Source organism: Argentina silus, assembly GCF_951799395.1.
Source record: "Argentina silus genome assembly, chromosome: Y".
NCBI classification, from domain to species: Eukaryota; Metazoa; Chordata; class Actinopteri; order Argentiniformes; family Argentinidae; genus Argentina; species Argentina silus.
In genome coordinates this window covers 15,901,529-15,925,943 of record NC_139654.1, presented here as the reverse complement: position 1 = coordinate 15,925,943, position 24,415 = coordinate 15,901,529, and the positions used below count along the sequence as shown (strand labels likewise).

Here is a 24,415-nt window from a genome sequence, read left to right as displayed (position 1 = left end):
AATAAAAAATAATCATTGTAATAAATGTCTGGCTCCTGATTTTATTCACAACCCTCAGCGTGGCCCTCAGGAAGTTTGAATTTGACACCCCTGGTCTACGCCAAAGCCTTGGTCATGGCCAAGAGTCAGTTTCTAACTCACAGCAAGTGGCCATGGCTGATCTTGACAGACTAATATTGAAATCTAGTGGTACAAATGTGTACATTCATAGTCAGACAGATGAGGTGGTCCTCATGACCAAAAAACGAAAGCACCATCAATTTTTTAGCAGGCTATCAAAGTCCTTCAAGTCATTCACCCCTTCTCCATGTATCGGACCAACCATCTCTCCCAGTATTGTGTGGAAATTCTCTAAAAACCTCTAAATCCCACAATGCTCTCTTGTTAAAACTGTGTCTCTGAAACATGTCCGTGTTTTTGTCGACGAAAGTCTTGCCTTTTATAAAAACAAATTTATATTAATGTCACGTCATATTTGCACACAACTACCACTTGTAACCAATAAAGTATTTGATTCACGTATGGAACACGAAACCTGACAGCTAACTAGTTGCAAGTTCTGTTTTTGATATGTTCCATTATTTCCGATCAAAACAATAGGGGCGGATGCCGGAACGAGAGGGACGCCTAGACGGAACACAGACGGGAACTGGACCTGTAGCTTGCTAGCATTGGTGGTTTTTACTGACAGAACAATCCAAGTTTTTAACATTTAATTCGGCATTCTCCCAATCATGACATCTACCCTTGATGAAAGTGAAAAAGAAAAGGTAAACAACATGAGCATTTGCTAACCCTAGCCAACTATTTGCATCAGCTAATGTTACCAGGATTGAAGCGGGATGCTGAGATGCCCGCTTGCTTGCTTTAGGGGTCTGACTAATTCCTGGAACGTAAACGTTCCAAGTTCCAAATTCTATAAATATGATCAATATAGCTTAATGTAGGAAATACATATATATTATAAATACGAAACCTTTGTTTATGTATGCATGTGTTTATTAATGTCATATTTAGACTAACCCATTGCTCAGCTATTGCAGAAGCTAACAGTAGTACACTGATATTATTACTGTAACCTTGCCTTGAACCATAATCCTGTGCCCTGAACCAGGATAGCGCCTTGGTAAGGGCTGCCAGCTAGTTTTCCATCTTCAGATCCCATGTTTGTCCTATCTCAGCTTGTTGCTTTAAGTGACAGTTTGGATTACATGGGCTGAGTCTTTTTTTTAATAAACAAATGTATTTATTTTATATATATATATTTCCTGTGGGGGCCACAACCAGCCAACTCACACTGCCAGATGAGCTGAACGAGTTCTATGCACGCTTCGATACCCTCAACACCAACCAACAGAGAGGGATTTCGACCACGGAGCACACACAGGACTCATCACTCACTGTGACATCAGCAGAGGTGTGTACGGCTCTGAGGAGAATAAACCCACGGAAGGCAGCTGGCCCAGACAACATCTCCGGGCGTGCCCTCAGGGTCTGCTCATCAGAGCTGGCTGAGGTGCTGGCTGATATTTATAACATGTCACTAGCACAAGCTTTGGTGCCCACCTGCTTCAAGACAACCACCATCGTGCCCCTCCCAAAGAAAAACACTGTGACCTGCCTGAATGACTATCGACCCGTCGCACTCACCCCAATAGTGATGAAGTGCTTTGAGAGGATAGTCATGACGCACATCAAGAGGACCATCCCAAACACCTTAGACCCTCTACAGTTTGCGTACCGTCAGAACCGGTCCACCGACGATGCAGTCAACGCCGTCATCCACACCACCCTCACACACTTAGAGGGAAAGGACACATATGTAAGACTACTCTTTATTGACTACAGTTCAGCATTTAACACGGTTATCCCACACAAACTCTGTGCAAAACTCCTCACTCTTGGACTGACACCTGCTCTCTGTAACTGGGTGCTGGACTTCCTATCAGACAGACCCCAGTCAGTCAGAGTAGGCAACCGCACATCAGGCACAAGAACCACAAGCACAGGGACCCCCCAGGGCTGCGTGCTGAGCCCCCTGCTGTACACCCTCTTCACATATGACTGCGTGGCCTCCCAGGATAACACCAGCATCATCAAGTTTGCGGATGATACGACAGTCATTGGACTGATCACCGGGGGGGCTGAGGCGGCATACAGAAGAGAGGTGGCGGGCCTGGTGTCAGGACAATAATCTCTCCCTGAACGCAGACAAGACCAAGGAGATGATTATTGATCCACGAAAGAAGAGTGTGCAGCACACACCACTGTATATAGATGAGACAGAGGTGGATAGGGTGAAAACCTTCAAATTCCTCGGAACCTACATCAGCGAGGATCTTACCTGGTCTCACAATGCACAACAGAACATTAAGAAATCCCAGCAGCGACTGTACTTCTTAAGAAGGCTGAAGAAATTTGGCATGCCATCCAAAATTCTCAGCAACTTCTATAGATGTACAGTTGAGAGCACCCTTACCAGTTCCATCACAGTCTGGTATGGAAACTGTACAGCCCAGGACAGGAAGGCACTCCAGCGTGTGATAAAAACTGCACAGTATATTTCAGGAGCAGCCTTCCCCTCACTTCAGGACATTTACAACACCAGGGTCACCAGGAGAACACACAACATCATCAGGGACTGTACACACCCCCAGCACAGACTCTTCACTCTCCTACCATCAGGCAGGCGCTACAGGAGTCTGAAATCTAGGACCACTAGACTGACAAACAGTTTCTATCCACAGGCCATCAGGCTTGTGAACAAGCTCCCTCACAAAGCCCTCCCCCTCCCACCCCCCCACATCACTTGCATTACTTGACTGATCAACTGTGAACTCGACAGACATTCTGACTGCTGCTGTGACTTCACTACTGTTTGCACTACAAATACCTCATGCAATTTGCAACAATGCATAAGCGCACTTTATAACTTTATAACTGTGATCCACCAGGTGCAATATAGAATTTGTATATGTATATATGGAACTAGTTTTTTTCTGCTTCTTTAGTTTAGTCTATACTGTTGTGTTAGGGGGGACTAGCAAAGTAAGATTTTCATTGTGTGGTGTAACTGTCTGTTTACTGTGCATATGACTAATAAATATCTTGAATCTTGAATCTTAAACCTTCCAGAGGACACGTGAACAGTTTATTTATGTTGAAAATCTCCATCAATGTGATGGAACTGTGCACCATTCACACACACAGTAAGATCTGCATTAACCTAGATGGGAGATATTAAATACCTACCCCCAGACTCTTTGGAAACTTGACTGACACTGAGGGAAACTTCTGGAGGTTTTTGTTTCAATTTAGTTCTGATCAGTAGGGCTTAAGCCATCTGACTTTCAAAGGCAAATTAATAACTGTTATGTTTTCCCTGCTGTTATTATGAGAAATTAATCCTATCCACCCTTTTGTTATGACAAGATAGAAGCCTGATGCTCAGTGGAGAGCAATGAGAGAGGAGTGGAAGCCCTTGTGTTGAAATGCAAAACTGTCCTCTTGGCCCAGTTTTTTTTTTTTTTTTTTTTTTCGAACATGAAAATTATCCTGTTTTTTCATTTGATTCAGTTTTTGACGACTGAAAGAGAATATTTCAACAAAATGTCATAGGAGCATATTAACACAATCTTAGTTCTGGCAAAATAGGCCATCATCAGGGTCTGGTCAGATTGCAATATAATGTGGTTAGCTGATACGTTGAACACCACAGATGTTGTGAGAACTGGAAGATGACAGCAATGTAGTGAACATGCCATTAAAGGATAACAATACCTTAGGCTAGATGGGATCCCAGGTCTCAGATTTTCAAAGAAAAGCTGTGTTTTGTGGCTTTGTTACTCCCGTGAATCTCCTGGCACAGCATAGATATTGAGGTGAATTTCTGTCTCACAGTAGGATGACCTTGACTTGTTCCTCCCCCTTAGGCGCGATCTGTGTCTGTGGACCTAAACAATGATGCATCTCTTCTCATTGACATTCCTGACGCACTCTGTGAACGAGACAAAGTCAAGTTCACTGTCCATACTAAGGTAAAAAACCCACCCATTATATCAGTCAAGCCAAAGATGATCAAAAATGTCCTTTCAACTATTAAGCTAACATTATGTTGATTACAGACTACTATTTGATTCCGTCTCCCCAGACCACACTCGGCTCCTTCCAGAAGCCAGAGTTTTCAGTTCCCAGACAACATGAGGACTTCATCTGGCTCCATGACACACTGGTTGAGACAGAGGATTACGCTGGCCTCATTGTAAGCATCTGTGTCCATCTTACACACTGCCCACACTACACTGTGAACTGTGGTTTTACAACATAAATTAATAAAAAATATATATATTTACAGTAGAGAAACTGTACAGGGGGGTAGTGGGGATGAAGAGGTCTTTAGGAGGGACAGTTAAGATGTAGCCTGAAGTCATGGGTCTTCAATCTACGGCGGAAGATAGGTGGTGACTCTGCAGTCCTGACAGCAGTGGGAAGCTCGTTCCACCAGCGGGGTGCCAGGACAGTGAAAAGTGTGTGACCGAGTAGCGCGACTGCTGCATCCACGTAGAGGTGGCGGTGCCAGACGGCCAGCCGAGGTGGAAGAGTGGAGTGATCGGGCAGGGGTTTGGGGGCTGACCATTGCTTGCAAGTAGGGAGGGGCTGTTCCCTTTGCCGCCCGGTAGGCGAGCACCAGGGTCTTGAATCTGATGCAAGCTGCTACCGGGAGCCAGGGAAGGGTGCGAAGGAGGGAGAACATGGGAGAACTTGGGGAGATTGAACACCAGACAGGCGGCAGCAATCTGGATGAGCTGCAGAGGTCTGATGGCGGAGGCGGGGAGCCCGGCCAAGAGTGCGTTGCAATAGTCAAGGTGAGAGATTACAAGTGTCTGGACCAAGAGTTGTGCTGCTTCTCTCGTGAGGAATGGACATATCCTTCTGTTGTTGTAGAGGAAGAATCTACAGGAGCGTGCTGTCGCTGTGATGTTCGCCGCACAGGATAAGTGGTTGTCAAGGATCACCCCAAGATTCTTGGCTGTCTGGGAGGAGGTCTGGGAGGAGAAGTCTTGGAGAGGGCAGGTTTTCCCAGGGAGGTAGAGCAGCTCAGTCTTGTTAAGCTTGAGCTTGAGGTGGTCCAAGACACGCAGAGACACGTGTTGCCACCTGTGAGTCAGAGGGGGAGAAAGAGTTGAGTGTCATCTGTGTAGCAGTGGTAGGAGAAACATTTACATTTATGGCGTTTAGCAGACACCTTTATCCAAAGCGACTTACAACAATACATTTGTTAAAGTAAGTGAATCATCTATCCAACAGTCATCATAAGACAAAGTAATCAATGCTCACACCAGGGGCCATAGGCAGTCGTAATGCCAGTAGGCAAATTTTTATTTTATTTATTTTTATTTTATTAGCAGGAGAGAACTTGTACAGGGGGGATAGCGGGGATGAAGAGGTCTCTAGGGTTAGGGTTAGTAAAGGGGTGGTAGTGAGGGTGAAGCGGTCTTTAGGAGGGACTGTTAAGATGGGTTTTCAATCTACGGCGGAAGATCGGAAGTGACTCTGCAGTCCTGACAGTAATGGGAAGCTCATTCCACCAGCGGGGCACCAGGACAGTGAAATGCTGTGACCGAGTAGCGCGGCCATTGCATCAACATGGCGCCCCCCGTGGCAGACGTGTTTGTTTGTCCGTCCCGCTCTCGAATGCCGGCGTTTTCTTTTGTTTTGTGTGTTTTTTGTTTTATCTACAGTGCACACATGCCATGCACTGCTGACATACAACAGACAGGCATTGGTGGACATCGACAACTCACACAGTCTTCCTGTTTTTACTAGTTTTATACCACCGGAGCTACAACTCATTGTACGTTCCCGCAGCCATCACCACCACCCCCGGGAAGGCCCCGGAGCACCGAGCTGGAGTGAGCTAGCTGACCCCAGGAGAGCGCTTCGGAGACGGCGACGCAAACGGGGCAAGAGAGGAGGCCTCCATGCTAGGCTAAAGGCTCGCGCTAGCCGACCACCGCTACCCAGCCTCTTGCTAGCTAACGTGCGGTCTCTGGAAAACAAGCTGGACGAACTAAGAGCCAGGACTACAACACAGCGGGAAATAAGAGAGTGCAGTGCTCTAATTTTCACCGAGACCTGGCTTTCAGACAAAGTCCCAGAATGCGCCGTTCAGCTACAGACTCACTCCGTACACCGAGGAGACAGGACTGCAGCCTCCGGTAAGACCAAAGGGGGAGGTGTGTGTGTGTTTATCAACAACTCGTGGTGTGGCGACATACGGACCGTTCACAAGCACTGTTAGACAGATGTGGAGTTTTTGCTGCTGAAATGCCGTCCCTATTACCTACCGAGGGAATTTACTGCTGTGTTTTTGGCCGCTGTTTACATCCCCCGCGAGCTAACTCCACGGCAGCGCTCAGCAAACTCCACGAAGCTATCAGCGCATAGAAACTGCTCATCCTGATGCTGTTTTTATCGCCGCCGGCGACTTTAACCAGTGCAATTTACGGACTGTATTTCCCAAATACTTCCAACATGTGGATATTCCCACCCGTGAGAAGAATACACTGGATCATGTTTACAGCAGTATACGCAGTGCATTCAAGGCTGCACCCCGCCCCCACTTTGGACACTCGGACCACATCTCGTTGTTCCTGTATCCAGCCTACAGACAAAGACTGAAACAGATAAACCCTGTCACTAAACAAATCAAACTCTGGACCCCAGAGACTGAGAGCACCCTGCAGGACTGTTTTGCTCAGACAGACTGGGATGTGTTTAAAGCTGCAGCCACGCTGGAGGACTCTTCTGTCAGCATACAGGACTATGCTGAGTATGTGACTGGGTACATTAGCACTTGTGTTGACAACATCGTGCCCACCATACAAGTCAAGAAGTTTCCCAACCAGAAGCCCTGGATAAACAGTCAGGTACGCCACATGCTGCGTGCTCGCTCTCTTGCATTTAGATCAGGCAATGAGACGGAGTACAAAGCTGCGAAGTATGGACTGAAAAAAGCCATTACAGCGGCCAAGAGGCAGTACAGAGAGAAGCTGGACGGCTTCTACTCCACTGCTGACTCCGGGCGGATGTGGCAAGGCCTGCAGCACATCACAGTCTACAGGACCACCACCAACACCATCAGCTCCACAGACAGCCTGCCGGACGACCTAAACATCTTCTACACCCGCTTTGAGACCTCCAGCCACAGCACAGAGAGGAGGCACACAGACACCGGGACCACCCGACCCCCCTCCCCTCCACTAACCATCTCATCAGGCCAGGTAAACAAAGCCCTGAGGAAGATCAACCCCCGCAAGGCAGCAGGACCAGACAACATCCCTGGGCGGGCTCTCAGAGCATGTGCTAACGAGCTGGCTGATGTTCTCACCTCCATCTTCAACCTTTCCCTCAGTCACAGCACTGTTCCCTCCTGCTTCAAGACCACAACCATCGTCCCCCTTCCCAAGAAGAGCCAACCTGCCTGCCTGAATGATTACAGGCCCGTAGCACTCACTCCAATCATTATGAAGTGTTTTGAGAGAGTGGTACTGGCACACATTAAGAGCAGCATGCCGGACACCCTAGACCCCCTGCAGTATGCCTACCGGCCCAACAGGTCCACCTCAGACGCTATCGCTGCTGTCCTCCACTATTCCCTCTCCCACCTGGAAAACAAAGACTCCTACATCAGGACGCTCTTTGTAGACTACAGCTCCGCTTTTAATACAGTCATCCCCCACAGACTCATCCACAAAATGTCCACACTTGGCCTGCACCCCACCCTCTGTGACTGGCTCCTAGACTTTTTGACTGGCAGGCCCCAGTCTGTCAGGATTGGCAATAGGACTTAAGCCAGCATTATTACAAATGTTGGCACCCCACAGGGATGCGTCCTCAGCCCCATCCTCTACACCCTGTTCACCCACGACTGTGTCGCCTCCCACAAGGACAACATCATCCTAAAGTTTGCAGACGACACCGCAGTGATAGGATGCATCACTGGCGGGGACAAAGCGGCTTACAGGAGGGAGGTGGCCAGTCTGGTAACATGGTGCGAGGACAACAACCTCACCCTCAATACGGACAAGACGAAGGAGATGATAGTGGACATGAGGAAGAAAAGGGGACCTCATCGGCCACTGTACATCCGGGAACTTGAAGTAGAGAGGGTGAGCAGTTTCAAATACCTGGGCGTCCACATCAGCGAGGACCTCACCTGGACACTTAACACCACTCAGCTGGTTAAGAAGGCCCAACAGCGGCTGTACTTTCTGAGGAGGCTGAGGAAGTTTGGCATGTCGCCCAACATCCTCAGCAACTTCTACAGCTGCATTGTTGAGAGCATCCTAACTAGCTGTATCACTGTGTGGTACGGCAGCACTACTGCTATGGACCGCAGACGCCTGCAGAGAGTGGTGAAGACCGCTGAGAAAATCACCAGGACTCCACTGCCCTCCCTGCAGAGCATCTACCACCACAGAGTCCACAGGAGAGCCGCCTCCATCCTCAAGGACCCCACCCACCCCCAGCACGGACTGTTCACACTTCTACCCTCAGGCCGGAGGTACAGAAGTGTTAAATGCAGGACAACCAGACTAAAGAACTCCTTCTTTCCCACTGCCACCAGGCTCCTAAACAACCCATAGGAGATTAAGACTAATATAACCCTACTACCTCATAACCAGTTTGCATAATTGCACTGCTACGTTTGCACTGTTTATTATTATTATTGCTGCTATTCTTATTTTATGCCTTAAATTTTGCTGTCTTGTACATTTGTTTAGTATATATTGTATATTCTTTTGTATTGTATATTTTACATTGGTTGGCATTCTGCGGACAGCAAAGTAAGAATTTCGTTGTACAGGGAAACATGTTTTCTACTGTGCCAATGATAATAAACACTTTGAATCTTGAATCTTGAATCCACGTAGAGGCGGCGGTGCCAGGCTGGCAGCCGAGGTGGAAGAGTGGAGTGATCTTGCTAACCATTGCTTGCAAGTAGGGAGGGGCTGTTCCCTTTGCCGCCCGGCAGGCAAGCATCAGGGTCTTGAATTTGATGCGAGCTGCTACCGGGAGCCAGTGGGGAGTGCGGAGGAGGGGCGTGACATGGGAGAATTTGGGGAGATTGAACACCAGACGAGCGGCAGCGTTCTGGATGAGCTGCAGAGGCCTGATGGAGGAGGCGGGGAGTCTGGCCAAGAGTGCATTGCAGTAGTCAAGGCGAGAGATTATAAGTGTTTGGACCAAAAGTTGTACTGCTTCTCTGGTGAGGAAATTACCGAGCTAAGAGATTTGGTATAGAGGAAGAACAGTAAGGTCCCTGGGGGACCCCAGTGATGAGGGCTTGTGGAGAGGACAGAGATCCTCTCTACGTCACCTGGTAAGAGCGATCGGCCAGGTAGGATGCAAACCAGGAGAGTGCAGAGCCAGAGATGCCCAGTTCTGAGAGGGTGGAGAGAAGGATTGGGTGGTTTCCTGTGTTGAATGCAGCAGACAGGTCCAGAAGAATGAGAACAGAGGAGAGGGAGGAAGCTCGAGCAGAGTGGAGGGCTTCCGTGACAGCAAGGAGAGCAGTCTCAGTAGAGTGCCCAGCCTTAAAGCCGGATTGGTGAGGGCCAAGGAGGTTGTTCTGAAGGAGATAGTGAGACAGTTGGTTAGAGACAGCACGTTCAAGGGTTTTAGATAAGAAGGAGAGAAGGGATACCGGTCTGTAGTTATGGACAGCAGACGGGTCAAGAGTTGGCTAAGAGGCTTGACTCGAGCCTGTTCCTCCCTCTCCAGATTCCTCCAGCTCCCCCAAAGCCTGACTTTGAGAGCCCAAGGGAGAAGATGCACAAACTGGGGGAGGGTGAAGCCACCATGACCAAGGAGGAATACACCAAGATGAAGCAGGAGCTGGAGGCGTGCGTTTTACCTGTTGTTATTGCATTCAAACTTATCAACATACTCTGCTTTGTAAAAAAACAAAATATATATACATTAAATATTTATAGATATTGTTTTTATATCTCTGTTTGAAGAGCTATGGTGATCTGGACAATGATTATGTGCAAATAAAAAAGCTTGATTATGTGTTCTCTATCAGTTGGTAATTGTGTGTTGTTTTTGCAGTGAGTATCTGGCTGTGTTTAAGAAGACTGTTCAAGTCCATGAAGTCTTCCTGCAGCGACTGTCCTCTCACCCCATTTTGAGCAAAGACAGAAACTTCCAGATATTCTTGGAGTATGACCAGGATGTGAGTCCGACTGACACTTCACACTGGCCGTAAGAGGCAGAAATGGAGGATGAAGAGAAAGAAAAAGGGGGAGAGGAAGGAGAGGATATGAGACCTATCTGTGACACGTACATACACACATACTGCTTAGTTCAGCTTATTCTTTGTCAGTGCTGCTGTTGGTCAGCTGAGAGGGTTTTTCTAACTAAACATTGAATAACTGTATATTCAGAGTTATGCTTGGCGTGGGGTTTCTGAATGCTTTTCCTTTCTGTGATTTGTCCATTTAGCTCAGCGTGCGGAGGAAGAATGCAAAGGAAATGTTTGGGGGTTTCTTCAGGAACATGGTCAAGAGCGCTGATGAGGTCATCATCTCGGGGATAAAGGTAAAGGGGTTACCAGGTCCAGGAGGAGAATCGGTCCTTGTATGTGACTGAGACTTGCAGATACTTTCTGTCTACTTCTGTCTTTTTTTTGCAGGAAGTTGATGACTTCTTTGAGCAGGAGAAGACCTTCCTTCTTGATTATTCCAGCAAGATCAAGGATTCCACTGCCAAAGCTGAGAAAATGACCCGCTCTCACAAAAGTATGAGTATTATAGGAACAAAGGTTTTTCTCACAGATGTATGACAGCCTCTTTACTCTACATTGTGTTGTGTTTATGTGGTAGATTTTTTAATGTAATTGTATTGAATGGTGTTTTCCCCGGTCTCAGATGTTGCTGATGATTACATTCACATCTCTGCCACTTTGAACAGTCTCTCTGCCGACGATAACACAGCGCTTAAAAAGTGAGTACAGATATGAAAATACTATAGTACTAACTATACTTGTCGTTAGATGACTTCAATTAAAGTTAAACTTCAAGTGGCCTTATGCTAGTTTGTGGAAACATTTCCATATACAGTGCCCTCCATAAGTATTGGAAAGAGGAAGCATTTTGTCTTCTTTTAGCTCTATACTCCCAACAGTTTTCAATTTGAAATCAAACAATTACTATGGGGTGAAAGTAGGTAGATTCTCCGCTTTAATGCAATGATTTTTTTTTGGGTTCACCATTTTGAAAGTACAACATTTTTATTTTATTTTTAAACATACTCCCACTCAGGGCTCCAAAAGTATTGGAAAAAATCATATAATGTCCAAATAAAGTACTCATGTTTAGTATTTGGTTCAATCCTTTGCATGCAATAACTGCCTGAAGCCTGCGACCCATTGACCCTACGATTTAAATCTGAAGATTGACATGGCCAGTCAAGAACTTTTTGCTTTTTGGCCCTGAAAAACTCCCTAGTTGTTATGGCAGTATGTTTTGGGTCGTTGTCTTACTGTATGATGAAGCGCCATCCAATGAATTTGGAGGCATTTGCTTGTACTCGAGCAGACAAGATGTTTCTGTACACTTCAGCAGTAACATAACCAATTAAGACAAGTTAGCCAGTTCTTGTGGCAACTACACATTCCAAAACCATAGCACCCCCTCCACCATGTTTCACAGATGAGGTGGTATGCTGTAAATCTTGGGCAGATCCTTTTATGAAGTTCAGGCAGGGCACTCTAAGGATGTATGAAAATAAAAAAGAAAGAAAGCCAACACATCACATGTTCATGGGACTAGGCTGGAAAGAGCTAGTTATGCAACACTCCACCATAGTTAAACAGTGTTTTCGCCACTGACTATGCGTGTTACATTTTGGCCGTGCTCTTACAGTCATCTGGTTTGGGGTTCTTTGGCCGATTTCTGGACCCTAATTTGGATGGTTCGACAAGGGAATCAAGTAGGTTTACCTCTGGAATCACCTCTGGAACCTCTTAGATTACCCTCTGTTGAATCTCGTATGGCCCGGTGAAGCGCTTGCCTTGGCAAGGCCCGACAAGAAGATCTCCTCTACCCATACCAGCGATGTGCCCGCCGATCCCATCGGTAAACAGGGAAGTTAAGATTTAGTTTGTCTCATTATCTTATCTTGCAGGTTGAGTTCTGCGTGTTTACATAACACGGTAGGCACAGCAGTGTACACCGAGTGGGAAGTACGTAGTTACAAGAGCTCTTCATGCATGTTCATTAGCTCATGTGGGTGTGCAATATCAGTTCGGTGTATTAGGGTTCTTTTCTACAGTCAGAAGTGCATGTGGTTGGTGTTTTCTAGCTTCAACAATGTAACTGTGGGTTTCGGGTTGCTATTCTGGGCGCTATACTGGGTAATATCAGAACTAGCTCTAATAACAAGGAGTGCTCCAACAGATAGCAGCATGTTCTAATATGTTAGCACAGTGTTCAGTGATCATGGTTACCGTGTCATGCTGTAGGACTGAGGCATATTGCTTTAACTAAGTTCGGCGACATTGTGCAATCATCATGCTCTTTGTATGCATGTTGCCAGGTTAGAATGGCTTAATTTCCTGTCCTTGCAGGAGCTGTCTGACTCAGTGCCAAGGACTGTGTAGGCCTATTTAGTTTCAGGACGGTTTTAACACGTTTTGACATTGGGATGCTTGAAAATCTGTAATTAGTAGCCATAGTCCTCAGATTCAGTAGAATTAGGTGTTTTCACTGGTTCGATTTGCTTGTATGGTCACCTATGTACCTTTCCTCTCAAGAGGCTAGGAGTTAAGGAGTACCACATATTATAATTGATGTTCACAGTTCTACCATTCCTGCATTGGATATCCTGTTCTTTAATTTCACAGAATGCAGTTGTGACAGGATGCAAGTGAGCCTTAATGGGAGGTTCAGTGTTTTTGCCGTCGAACCGAGCATAGAAGGTATTAAGCTCGTCAGGTAGCGCAGCGTCATTACACAAGCTGTCAGATTTCTGTTTGTAGTCTGTAATCGTCTGAAGTCTACGCCACATACCTCTCACATCATTTTCATTAAGTGTCCTGACTGAATTCTCCAAACTTTCCTCTTGCAACAGTCACTCTGGTACATGATAATGTTTGTCTTATCTGTCCACAAGACCGTTTTCCAGACCTCTGCAGGCTTTTTAGGTACTTTTTAGCAAACTGTAACCTGACTATCCTTTTTGAGGAGAACTAGTGGTTTGCACCTTGCAGTGAAGCCTCTGTAGTTCGGCTGGTGAGGTATTCTGCGGATGGGAGAACGCCTACCTCTTGAAGAGTGTTCCTGATCTGTGGGACAGTTTTTAATTTATTTTATTTCTTTCATCATTAATTATGGTGAGCATTCTTTGGTCATCCACTGTATAAGTCTTCCTTGGCCTACCAGCCCATTTGCGTTTGCTGAGCTCAGCAGTGCTTTCTTTCTTATTAAATTATGTTACAAACTGTTGATTTTGTGAAGTCTATCTAGTGAAACCTGTCTGTTCGAAAACTGATCGTTAGATGGGAGGGGCTGCAATCCTGCTAAGTCATCAACAATTACAGAATTTGCATTTCTATCCCGACGGTCAAAGAGCGACAGCCTCTGCGACAGCCTCCTGACACAAAGACGAAGGAGTCAATCTGTGGAGTCCATCGAGGAAGGCTCGATTCTATTTGATTATTTTTTCACTACTCTGAGTGTATTCAGCGCGACCTACATCTTGTATTGCCCACAAACCCGCTTTCTCCCCATTCCTGTTATTCATTCCTCAGGAGGACACACAGACGCTATACCCCCCCCTCGCAACCCTTCTAATCTAATCTACCCACCATGCTCAACTGACCACAACCTCACTGTCACAGGAGGACTTTGGAACAGTCTGCGGTCCGGAGAGCAGAGGCTATCTCAGCTTACGCCTGCTTCATGTCCCCCCACTTCCTTGCTCTCACAGAGACATGGATTACACCGGATAACACAGCTACTCCGGCAGCCCTCTCTGATGCCTACTCCTTTTCTCATTCCCAGAGACTCTGGTCGAGGGGGAGGCACAGGACTCCTCATCTCACCTAAGTGGTCACATAATGTCCTTCCCCTGTCACACCTGTCCAAATCCACCTTCGAATTCCATGTTGTTTCTGTCACCTTCCCCGTCTAACTTCACATTGTTGTTATTTATCCCCAGGTTGGCGACTCAGCTTGGCGACTTCTTAGAAGAGATGGATGTCCTTCTCAGCTTCTTCCCTGAGGACGGCACACCGTTCACACTACTGGGTGACTTCAACATCCAGTCAGAGAAGCTTCACTCGTCTGGAGTTCTTGACCTTCTCTCCTCCTTCGACCTTACCCTGTCACACTCTCCTCTGACTCATAAGGCGGGCAATCGGCTCGACCTTGTCTTCACTAGATCCTCCCATACCTCCAACCTTACTGTTACCCCACTCCCAGTTTCTGATCATCATTTTGTATCCTTTTCCCTTCCCCTCAAATCCACCCCCTCCCAATCAGACTCTACCCACACTGTATCCTCTCGTCGCAACCTGCGTACCCTCTCCCTCACCGCTCTCTTCCTTTGTCTTATCCTCCCTACCCTCTGTTGAATCTTTCTCCCTTCTATTCACTGATGCAGCCTCCTCCACCCTCCTGTGCCTCCTCCACCCTCCACTCTTTCCTCATCCTTCGACTCTCTCTGTCCACTGACCTCAAGGCCAGCACGATCCTCTCCACGCGCTCCTTGGCTGTCTGAAACCCTGCAAGCTTGTAGAATAGGGCTCCAGGCAGCTGAGAGGAAATGGAGCCGGCCTCCCTGATGACCTAAAACCTTCTCTCTCTCTCCTCCTCAACTACACCTCCTCTGCATCAGCTGCTAAAGCTTCTTACTACCATTCCAAAATTCAGTCCTCTGCCTCTGACCCAAGGAAACTGTTCTCCACATTTTCCTCTCTCCTCCCTGTCTGCGGATGACTGTCACCTACTTTGAAAAGAAGGTTGATGACATTAGCAGCTCTTTCTCTCTAGTCAAAGTCAAGTCAAAGTGGCTTGATTGTCAATTCTTCACATGTCAAGACATACAAAGGAATCGAGAGGACGTTTCTCACTCTCCCACGGTGAGACAGATAAAGTGCCCAGGCACAACAGATAAGACATAAAAAAAAGTAAAACATTCAGTAAAAATAATTTGAACAGTCAGTAAAGACAGTAAATAGCAGCCAAATACTGTGTATTCTGTGTACAAATAATAGTGCAATAGTAGATTATAACAATAGAATAGTGGATTGTCCAGAGTCCGTAGTGTTTTTAGGGGGGGGGGGTGGTTTCAGCTTCCTGGCAGCTTGGAGGATGTGGCTGGGGGAAGTGAGGGGAGAGAATTTAGCTTCCTGACAGCTTGGGGTATGAAGCTTTTCGTGAGTCTGGTGGTGTGGGCACGGAGGCTCCCTATACCTTCTTCCAGAAGGCAGGAGGCTGAACAGACTGTGTGCGGGGTGGCTTGCGTCGCTCACAATCGAGGTAGCTTTGCGGGTGAGGCGGGTGGAGTAAGTCTCTTGCAGGGAAGGGAGTGGGGCACCAATGATCTTAGCAGCTGTGTTCACTATGCGTTGCAGTGCTTTCCTGCTGTGTTCGGTGCAGCTACCGCCCCACACAGTGATGCAGCTGGACAGGATGCTTTCAATGGTGCCTCAGTAAAAAGTTGTCAGGATTGGTGTGGGAGCTTTCGCTCGCTTCAGCTTGCGGAGGAAGTAGAGGCGCCGCTGGGCTGTCTTCGCCAGTGATGCAGTGTTGGTGGTCCAGGAGAGGTCCTCGCTGATGTGCACCCCCAGGAATTTGGTGCTGCTCACTCTCTCCACAGCAGCACCATCGATGGTCAGTGGTGGGTGTTCGGTGTGGCCTCTCCGGAAGTCGACCACAATCTCCTTTGTTTTGCTGACATTCAGCAGGAGGTTGTTGTCTCTGCACCACGTGGTCAGAAGGTTGACCTCCTTCCTGTAGTGGGTCTCGTCGTTCTTGGAGATGAGACCCACCAGAGTTGTGTCGTCCGCAAACTTCACCATGTGATTGGTGCTGTAGGTTGGTGTGCAGTCGTGAGTCAGCAGGGTGAAGAGCAGGGGACTGAGCAGGTGTTGTTGCCGACTCGTACTGCTTGTGGTCTCTCACTGAGGAAGTCCAGCAGCCAGTTGCAGAGGGAGGTGTTGAGCCCCAGCTGGTCCAGTTTACAGATCAGTTGTTGCGGGATTATGGTGTTAAATGCTGAGCTAAAGTCTATGAAAAGCATTCTCACATATGAGTCTGCTTTTTCCAGGTGGGTGAGGGCTGGGTGGAGAGCAGAGCAGATTGCGTCCTCTGTGGAACGTTTTGCTCGGTATGCAAACTGAAAGGGGTCCAGGGTGGGGGGAAGGATGGACTTAATGTGAGACATGACTAGCCGTTCAAAGCACTTCATGATGATGGGGGTCAGTGCTACAGGGCGATAGTCATTGAAGCAGGATGGAACGGATTTCTTTGGCACAGGTATGATGATGGAGGTCTTGAAATGTGATGGGACAGCAGCTTGACTCAAAGAAGTGTTAAAGATGTCCGTGAAGACATCCTTAAGCTCCTCTGCGCAGTCCCGGAATGTTGTCTGGGCCTGTTGCTTTGCGGGGGTTGATGGTAGAGAGTGTCCTCTTCACACTGGCAGCAGACAGGCACAGGACCTGATCGTGGGGGGGGGGTGGAGTTTTCTGTGGGCTTGTGTTGTTTGTTGCTTCAAACCGTGCAAAGAAGCTGTTGAGGTTGTTGAGCAGAGAGATGTTGTTGTCGCAGGTCTGTGGCGCGGGCTTGTAGTCCGTTATGGTCTGAATGCCCTGCCACAGGCTCCGCGTGTCTCTGCTGTCCTTGAAGTGGCAGGTAATCTTGTTTGTGTAGTCCAGTTTTGCTTTCCTGATGCCACGGGACAGGCTGGCTCTCGCTGTTCTCAGGCCATTTTCATCCCCGGCTCTGAAGGCTTTGTCTCTGGCCCTCAGCAGCCGATGGACTGCCCCTGTCAGCCATGGCTTCTGGTTAGCCCGAGTGATGATGGTCTTTTTGTGGGTCACATCATCAGAGCACTTACGGATGTAAGAGAGGACAGTGTCTGTAAGTTCCTCATTGTCCGTATGGTTGTTCTGTGTGGCTGCTTGCTTGAACATGTCCCAGTCTGTTGTTGCAAGACAGTCCTTGAGAGCAGACCTGGACCCCTCCGGCCACACAGTTATCTCTTTCCGGACCGGTTTTCCGACTTTCACTCTGGGCCTATATGCTGGCATTAGCATAACAGTGATGTGATCAGAGAGTCCGATGTGGGGGAGGGGGGAGGCCTTGTATGCTCCTTTGTGAGAAGTGTAGACCAAGTCCAAGGTGTTTTCCCCTCTTGTTGGGAAATTGACATGCTGATGGAGTTTTGGTAGGACAGTCTTAAGGTCAGCATGATTAAAATCTCCAGCGAGGATGGTAAATCCATCTGGGTGTGCTGTCTGTTGTTCACTGATGGCCTGATACAGTTCACAAAGTGCCGCATTCCTGTCACTGTTGCTGGAGGTTGGAGGGATGTATACCGCGGCTAGCAAGACCGCAGTAAACTCCCTCTGCAGATAGAAAGGACGGCACTTTATGATCATCAACTCCGCCAGTGGTGAACAGTGTTTGCATACTACCACAGCGTCCCGGCACCACGCATCACGAATGTAAACACAAACTCCGCCGCCACGCTGTTTACCTCCGTTGACGAGGGCTCTGTCCGCTCGATAGCATGTTAGCTGCTCAAGTTGTACAGCGTAGTCGGGGATGTTGTCGTTAAGCCATGTTTCAGTGAAAACAAGTACACAGCAGTTGCTCACTGTCCGATTCGCTGACCTCAGCAGTCGTATGTGATCTATTTTGTTGTCCAAGGATCGTACGTTGGCCAGGATGATGGATGGTATGGCTGGGCGAGTTGGACTAGCCGCTAGCCTTGCCCGGATACCTCCGCGCTTGCCCCTCTTCTGCTTCCTCGCACACCGCTTTCGACCTCTCCTTTCCGGGGGAGTGGTGGCAGTCGAGTCGGGTCGAGTCGAGTAGTCGCAGGCCGGCGAAGTAATCCGAGCTCTTTGAGTGTCTCTGTTGTGGTGTCCAAAACGTTGTAAATCTTGCTCTCGCAGATGTCTAGCAGAGCCCTGTCGACTGTACTTGTTTTCTGACGCAGACAGACGAGACGAACACGACAAACTTTCGGGCAAACACTTATTAAACAAACAAAACACCGCATTCTCTGGAGCGCGAGTGGTCGCTGCGTGTGCACGCGCCGCCATCTTGCAGATCTGCCTCTCGCCAACACTGCTACCACTCCTCCCAAACCCACTGCGCTACACTCGGTCTCTGGGTTATCAGCTCTTTCCCCCCTCTCCCCTGATGATATTCTAAAACTGGTCACATGCAAGGGGGCAACCACCTGCCCTCTTGATCCTATCCCCTCCCCCCTTCTCCAATCCATTTCCAAAAACCTCCTTCCTTTCCTTACCAACATAATCAATTCCTCTCTATCCACAGGATCTGTCCCAGCTGCCTTCAAAACAGCCAGAGCCTCTTCTCAAGAAACCAACCCTTGACCCGTCTGCTGTCCATAACTACAGACCGGTATCCCTTCTCTCCTTCTTATCTAAAACCCTTGAACGTGCTGTCTCTAATCAACTGTCTCACTATCTCCTTCAGAACAACCTCCTTGGCACTCTACTGAGACTGCTCTCCTTGCTGTCACAGAGGCCTTCCACTCTGCTCGAGCTTCCTCCCTCTCTATTCTCATTCTTCTGGACCTGTCTGCTGCATTCGACACAGTAAACCACCCAATCCTTCTCTCCACCCTCTCAGAACTGGGCATCTCTGGCTCTGCACTCCTGGTTTGCATCCTACCTGGCCGATCGCTCTTACCAGGTGACATGGAGAGGATCTCTGTCCTCTCCATGAGCTCTCATCACTGGTGTCCCCCAGGGCCCTCACTGTTCTCCCTCCCTGTATCTCTTAGCTCAGTCATTTCCTCACATGGTTTCTCCTACCACTGCTACACAGATGACACTCAACTCTTTCTCTCTTTCCCCCCCTCTGACTCACAGGTGGCAACACGTGTCTCTCCGTGTCTTGGACCACCTCAAGCTCAAGCTTAACAAGACTGAGCTGCTCTACCTCCCTTGGAAAGCCTGCCCTCTCCAAGATGACCTCCTCCCAGACAGCCAAGAATCTTGGGGTGATCCTTGACAACCACTTATTCTGTGCGGCGAACATCACAGCGACAGCACACTCCTGTAGATTCTTCCTCTACAACAACAGAAGAATACGTCCATTCCTCACGAGAGAAGCAGCACAACTCTTGGTCCAGACACTTGTGATCTCCCGCCTTGACTACTGCAACACACTCTTGGCCGGGCTCCCGCCTCCGCCATCAGACCTCTGCAGCTCATCCAGAATGCTGCCACCTGTCTGGTGTTCAAGTTCTCCCATGTCGGCTCCCGGTAGCAGCTCTCATTAGATTCAAGACCCTGGTGCTCGCCTACCGGGCGGCAAAGGGAACAGCCCCTCCCTACTTGCAAGCAATGGTCAGCCCCCAAACCCTGCCCGATCACTCCACTCTTCCACCTCGGCTGGCCGCCTGGCACCGCCGCCTCTACATGGATGCAACAGTCGTGCTACTTGGGCACGGCTTTTCACTGTCCTGGCGCCCCGCTGGTGGAACGAGCTTCCCACTGTTATCATGACTGCAGAGTCACTGAGCCATAGATTGAAGACCCATCTCTTCAAGCTATACCTTAACTGTCTCTCCTAAAGACCTCTTCATCCCCACTACCCCCCTGTACAGTTTCTCTACTGTAAATAAATAATAAAAAAAAAAATATATAATGTCCTAGCACAGATTTATTTTTCTTATGATGACTAATGGATAGATGATTCACTTACAACAAATACATTTGTCTAAGTAAGTCGCTTTGGAAGAAGCGTCTGCTAAATGTCAAAAATGTAAATGTAAGCAGACTCCAAAAGCAAATGCAAAGCCTTGAATCAATGGAGGACACTGTATTCATGACTGAAACTTACTGATTGATTGATTGAATCACTCTCACCCAATATCAGCAGAGAAAAAACACCATTTGTAGACTTTCAGTGTTCCTTGTTTGTGCATTTCTCTTAGGCACCTTGAGAAGTTTGCAGACCTGTTTGAGAAGCTTAGGGTAAAACGCTCAATTCTGTTCTGCTCATCCTCACCTTTCTATATGCCTTTTTTCATGGAGCTAATGAATAATTATGGGCTCAAAGAACAAGCTCAAACATTTGTGTGTTTGCTTTTTGCGTGTTCATCTTTCGTCTTGCAGAAAGTGGAGGGTAGAGTGGCATCTGACGAGGAGCTGAAGCTCACAGAACTGCTGAGATATTACATGAGGGACATCCTGGCTGCCAAGGTGAGCCACGCCTGTCTGTCTCTCAATCTATGGTAAACAAAGGGTTTTGTGTCATGCAGGAGAGGCATAACACTACTTTATTATGGCGCATAACGTTGTCAAATCTAATAACAGACAGCATTTTCCTTTTGCAGTTCAATGTTGGGGATATTAAACGTTTACTAGTGAAATCCAGCAGATGGAGGGATTTGATCACTGTTAGATCTGATTTGATCAGACCAGTTGGCCAGAAATCTGTAGTGTCTATCATCTACTACTGTAGTGCAGCCCTTCCATCTGTATCCTAACTGCAACATGGTGGTATGTCTTTCAGGACCTTTTGTACAGGCGTGCCAGGGCCCTGGCTGACTATGAGAACTCCAACAAGGCCTTGGATAAGGCACGGCTGAAGAGCAAAGACATAATCCAGGCAGAGGAGCACCAGCAACAGTGCCTCAAGAAGTTTGACAGGCTTTCACAGTCTGGAAAGAGAGGTGTGTGCGCGTGCGTGCAACAGTTCTCCTTCTAAGACACAGTACGGTTTAATGTAACAAGAGTATGGTATTTTCCTCACAGAGCTAACCAGTTTTAAGGGCAGGCGTGTTGTGGCCTTCCGTAAGAACCTAATAGAGATGGCGGAGCTGGAAATAAAGCACGCTAAGGTGAGTGCACTGAAGCCTCTACATTGCTATTTACGTTTGACCAGACATCTCTAAGCCAGCAGTGTAGTGTACACTTAATTTTTTCTCTGACTCCACAGAACAACATGGCTCTACTGCAAGGTTGCATTGAGCTACTTAAGAGCAACTGACCTGTCTCCATCCCCTCCCTAACCATTACCTATGGAACCAGCCTTTGAGAAAGGAACCTGGACACCCCCCATCCTACCCCCAGGGTCAGATGCCACTTCAGAAACCTGCACAATAGCAGCTGTCTGTCTCCATGTTTACAGAGTCCATGTACCCCAATCCCGTTCCTGTCCCTACCATTACCCATGGAATCCACACCTTTTGTGATAGCATTCAGGGACTGGGGTGGCCAGCACTCTTATGATCTTCCTCTTACATTGTTTTATGAATCAAGGATTATACTATCAATTTTGTATTATGGATATGCTTGTATTCTTTTTTTTTTTTTTTTGGGGTTCCAGCACAGATGACTGTAGCATAGCGTAGTGGATTTGTTCTGAATGAGTCTGTTTTTTTGTGTGTAGACATTTTCTCGATTTCTTTTTTCATTGTATAGCTAATTTAAACCACTCTAATATTTGTCTGATGATACTGACTGTGTGTATGCTGACAACTGACTTTTGCTGTCAGTAATGAAACAGTTTACAGATGGGACTATTTAGAAAGCGGGCATACAGTGAATGGAAAAAAGCATTATAACTTTGTGCCTAAGTAAAGGTCCACATACTCTGCATTCCATTAGACTGTGACATGCCAGATTCCACGAAACCACCAGTGAAGTGCTCTTTTTCATGCTTAAGAAAACCTATAACACCTGGTACCACACAGAAAGACCATACCTCAGGAATGGTAACAGACTGCATTCACATTACTTTCAATAACTGGTGCCAAATTCCTTTTGTCTAAAGATGCACATTCTCTTGACAAGATTACAAGATATGGGGTCGGGGCCAAGGGTTGATTTGGAATTCAGCAATTATCTGCCTGTGTGAGTAGCAGCATTAGCTTTTGCGGTCACAAAGGGAATGTGTAATACAATAATTAAGTGTGTTCTCAGTGGGCTGAGGCCTTTGACACAATCAGTGAACGCCACCCATAGTTGCTGACTGTGTGCTGACGAATCATCTACCACACACATTACACAAGGAAGTGAGAGCCAGTCAGCCGAGTCCACCCCCTGCCACCACATGCATTCAGTTGGGATGGTTCATTCATTTTTTACGAAGCAAAAGTGAGTATTTAGCAAAAGATTGCAAGGCAAATCACACTCATACACCTGTCTATAAGAGAGTAACTTGTTATTCACAGCACCTATTCAGAGGAGAATGACTTGTGTATTCAGGCTGTAGCAACTACCTGAATAATCGCAATTACACCGCTGCATTTCATGTCTTTTATGACAGTACAATTCAGTTCTTCTAGCTGAATTTACGAGTGGCCTGCAGTGCACGACTTAGGAAGCAACACTAACCATCCACTAAATTCCTTGCCTTTTAATGCTGATGCTGTATTTAGTTGTAAAATGTGGTGGCTCATGTTTTCCCTCCAATGGCTTTTGTTACAGATTAAATCTTTATATTACCAGGCCTAAACATATTACCTGTGAAAACTCAACAGTGAACCAAAAGGGTTCATATTGAAACCAAGTTCTAGATGTGTTGAGATGAGATACATATACAAATGCACTATGAAGGTAATACTCTGCAATCATTGCCAAGCCCAGTGGTGTGTCAAGTGTTTTTGATGAACTGAATGTATTTCTAATGGACTCCAACTGAGTATCTACATTTTTAAGATTTGAATAATGACATTAAAGAAGTCCTACTTTCCCCAAAATCGTCTCTGAGTCTGTCTCTCAATAAATTAGTGGAACCTTCTTTGTCATCACAACTCTGATTAAATTGACACAGTCCTTGTGCAGTCCTCTCACATAGACAGACCTGCTCACATTATGTCTTCTCTCTTCCTTCTCAAAAAGCATTGGTGAAGAATGAGAATATCGAAGGGGAGGAACCTTAGGAGGAATCGTATCCAATGAGTTTTGAGAAGGAATTAAGCAAGGATTAGAGGACAGACTATTGGGATGCACCTTCAACTTCATATTATTGAGCTGATTCAGGATAATAATAAGAATCTTTATTTCTATAGCACATTTTTAAAACAATGTTACAAAGTGATTTCCAACGAGACAAAACAGATATGCAAATAAAAACAAAAAGATACGTAGAAACAGTGAAACACAACTCATTCAGTGCCAAGGGTGAATAAAGTCGCCCAATTGTCAACACTCTAGTTACCAGGGCGACTTTATTCACCAAAAATTCATAAATTATGATGCTTCATTTTGTAGCCAATTGTTGCGAAAGGTACATACCACATAAAACACTTGCCAAACGTGTTGTCATTGGTTGCAAAAACAGAGCAAAGGGAATTTTTTTACGAAATGTCGAACAACGGTGAATTTATGTTTAATTGGGAACAGGTATAGCGAAGAGGAGTTTTTTGGGTTTGAGGATGAGGAGTTGGATGAGGTGTCGAGCGAAGAGGAGTCGGATGATGAGGGAAATGTCAACGCGGCTGGGAGAGGATATTGGCCGGGTGAGAGTTGAGGAGGCTGTACCGAGGGAGTGGCGAGATGTGACAGGCAGGAGGGTGGCCAGTGAAGCGACGAGGAGAAGCTCTGAGGGGAGGAGGCCTTTCGATGACAAGAGCCCAAGGCCAGGCCCACAGAGGGTTTGGAGTATAGTTTTTTTTATCAATGTTTACCGATGAAATTATTAAAGCGATGGTGGTGGAGACAAATCGATACACTGAGGCCATTATTCAATTGAGTGAGCTTGCACCACAAGCTTGTTTGTGCGGTTGGAAACCCACAGACCGAGCGGGCATTTCTGGGGATACAGTGCATTCGGAAAGTATTCAGACCCCTTCACTTTTTCCACATTTTGTTATGTTACAGCCTTATTCTAAAATGGATTCAATTCATTTTTATCCTCATCAATCTACACACAATACCCCATAATGACAAAGCGAAAACAGGTTTTTAGAAATGTTTGCTATTTATTAAAAATAAAAAACTGAAATATCACATTTACATAAGTATTCAGATCCTTTGCTATGACACTCGAAATTGAGCTCAGGTGCATCCTGTTTCCATTGATCATCCTTGAGATGTTTCTACAACTTGATTGGACTCCACCTGTGGTAAATTCAATTGATTGGACATGATTTGGAACGGCACACACCTGTCTATATAAGGTCCCACAGT

At 46.9% G+C, this 24,415-nt stretch overlaps 1 protein-coding gene across 3 annotated transcripts; it reads left to right on the top strand.

Annotated features, from left to right (window-relative positions):
• Window positions 1-639: 639 nt before the first annotated feature.
• On the top strand, window positions 640-22,973 carry LOC310824282 (sorting nexin-5-like). 3 transcript variants are annotated; one of them, XM_083697158.1, is made up of 13 exons: window positions 640-770; window positions 3,933-4,037; window positions 4,151-4,261; window positions 9,787-9,908; window positions 10,117-10,240; window positions 10,510-10,605; window positions 10,700-10,805; window positions 10,935-11,010; window positions 20,212-20,251; window positions 20,393-20,479; window positions 20,793-20,952; window positions 21,035-21,120; window positions 21,219-22,973. In XM_083697158.1, exons 1-13 carry the CDS (start codon window positions 735-737, stop codon window positions 21,267-21,269), a joined length of 1,200 nt encoding a protein of 399 aa, XP_083553284.1. In that variant the 5' UTR covers window positions 640-734; the 3' UTR covers window positions 21,270-22,973. The 3 variants fall into 3 exon arrangements, with proteins under 3 accessions (XP_083553284.1, XP_083553286.1, XP_083553285.1); XM_083697160.1 differs by lacking the exon at window positions 9,787-9,908; XM_083697159.1 differs by lacking the exons at window positions 20,212-20,251; window positions 20,393-20,479; window positions 20,793-20,952; window positions 21,035-21,120; window positions 21,219-22,973 and adding an exon at window positions 14,227-14,984.
• Window positions 22,974-24,415: the final 1,442 nt, after the last annotated feature.

Coding starts and splice junctions, on each gene's coding strand:
- LOC310824282 (XM_083697158.1), top strand. CDS start 735: ATGACATCTACCCTTGATGAAAGTGAAAAAGAAAAG. Junction 4,262..9,786: donor AGGATTACGCTGGCCTCATT/GTAAGCATCTGT, acceptor CTCCCTCTCCAG/ATTCCTCCAGCTCCCCCAAA. Junction 20,480..20,792: donor GGGACATCCTGGCTGCCAAG/GTGAGCCACGCC, acceptor TATGTCTTTCAG/GACCTTTTGTACAGGCGTGC.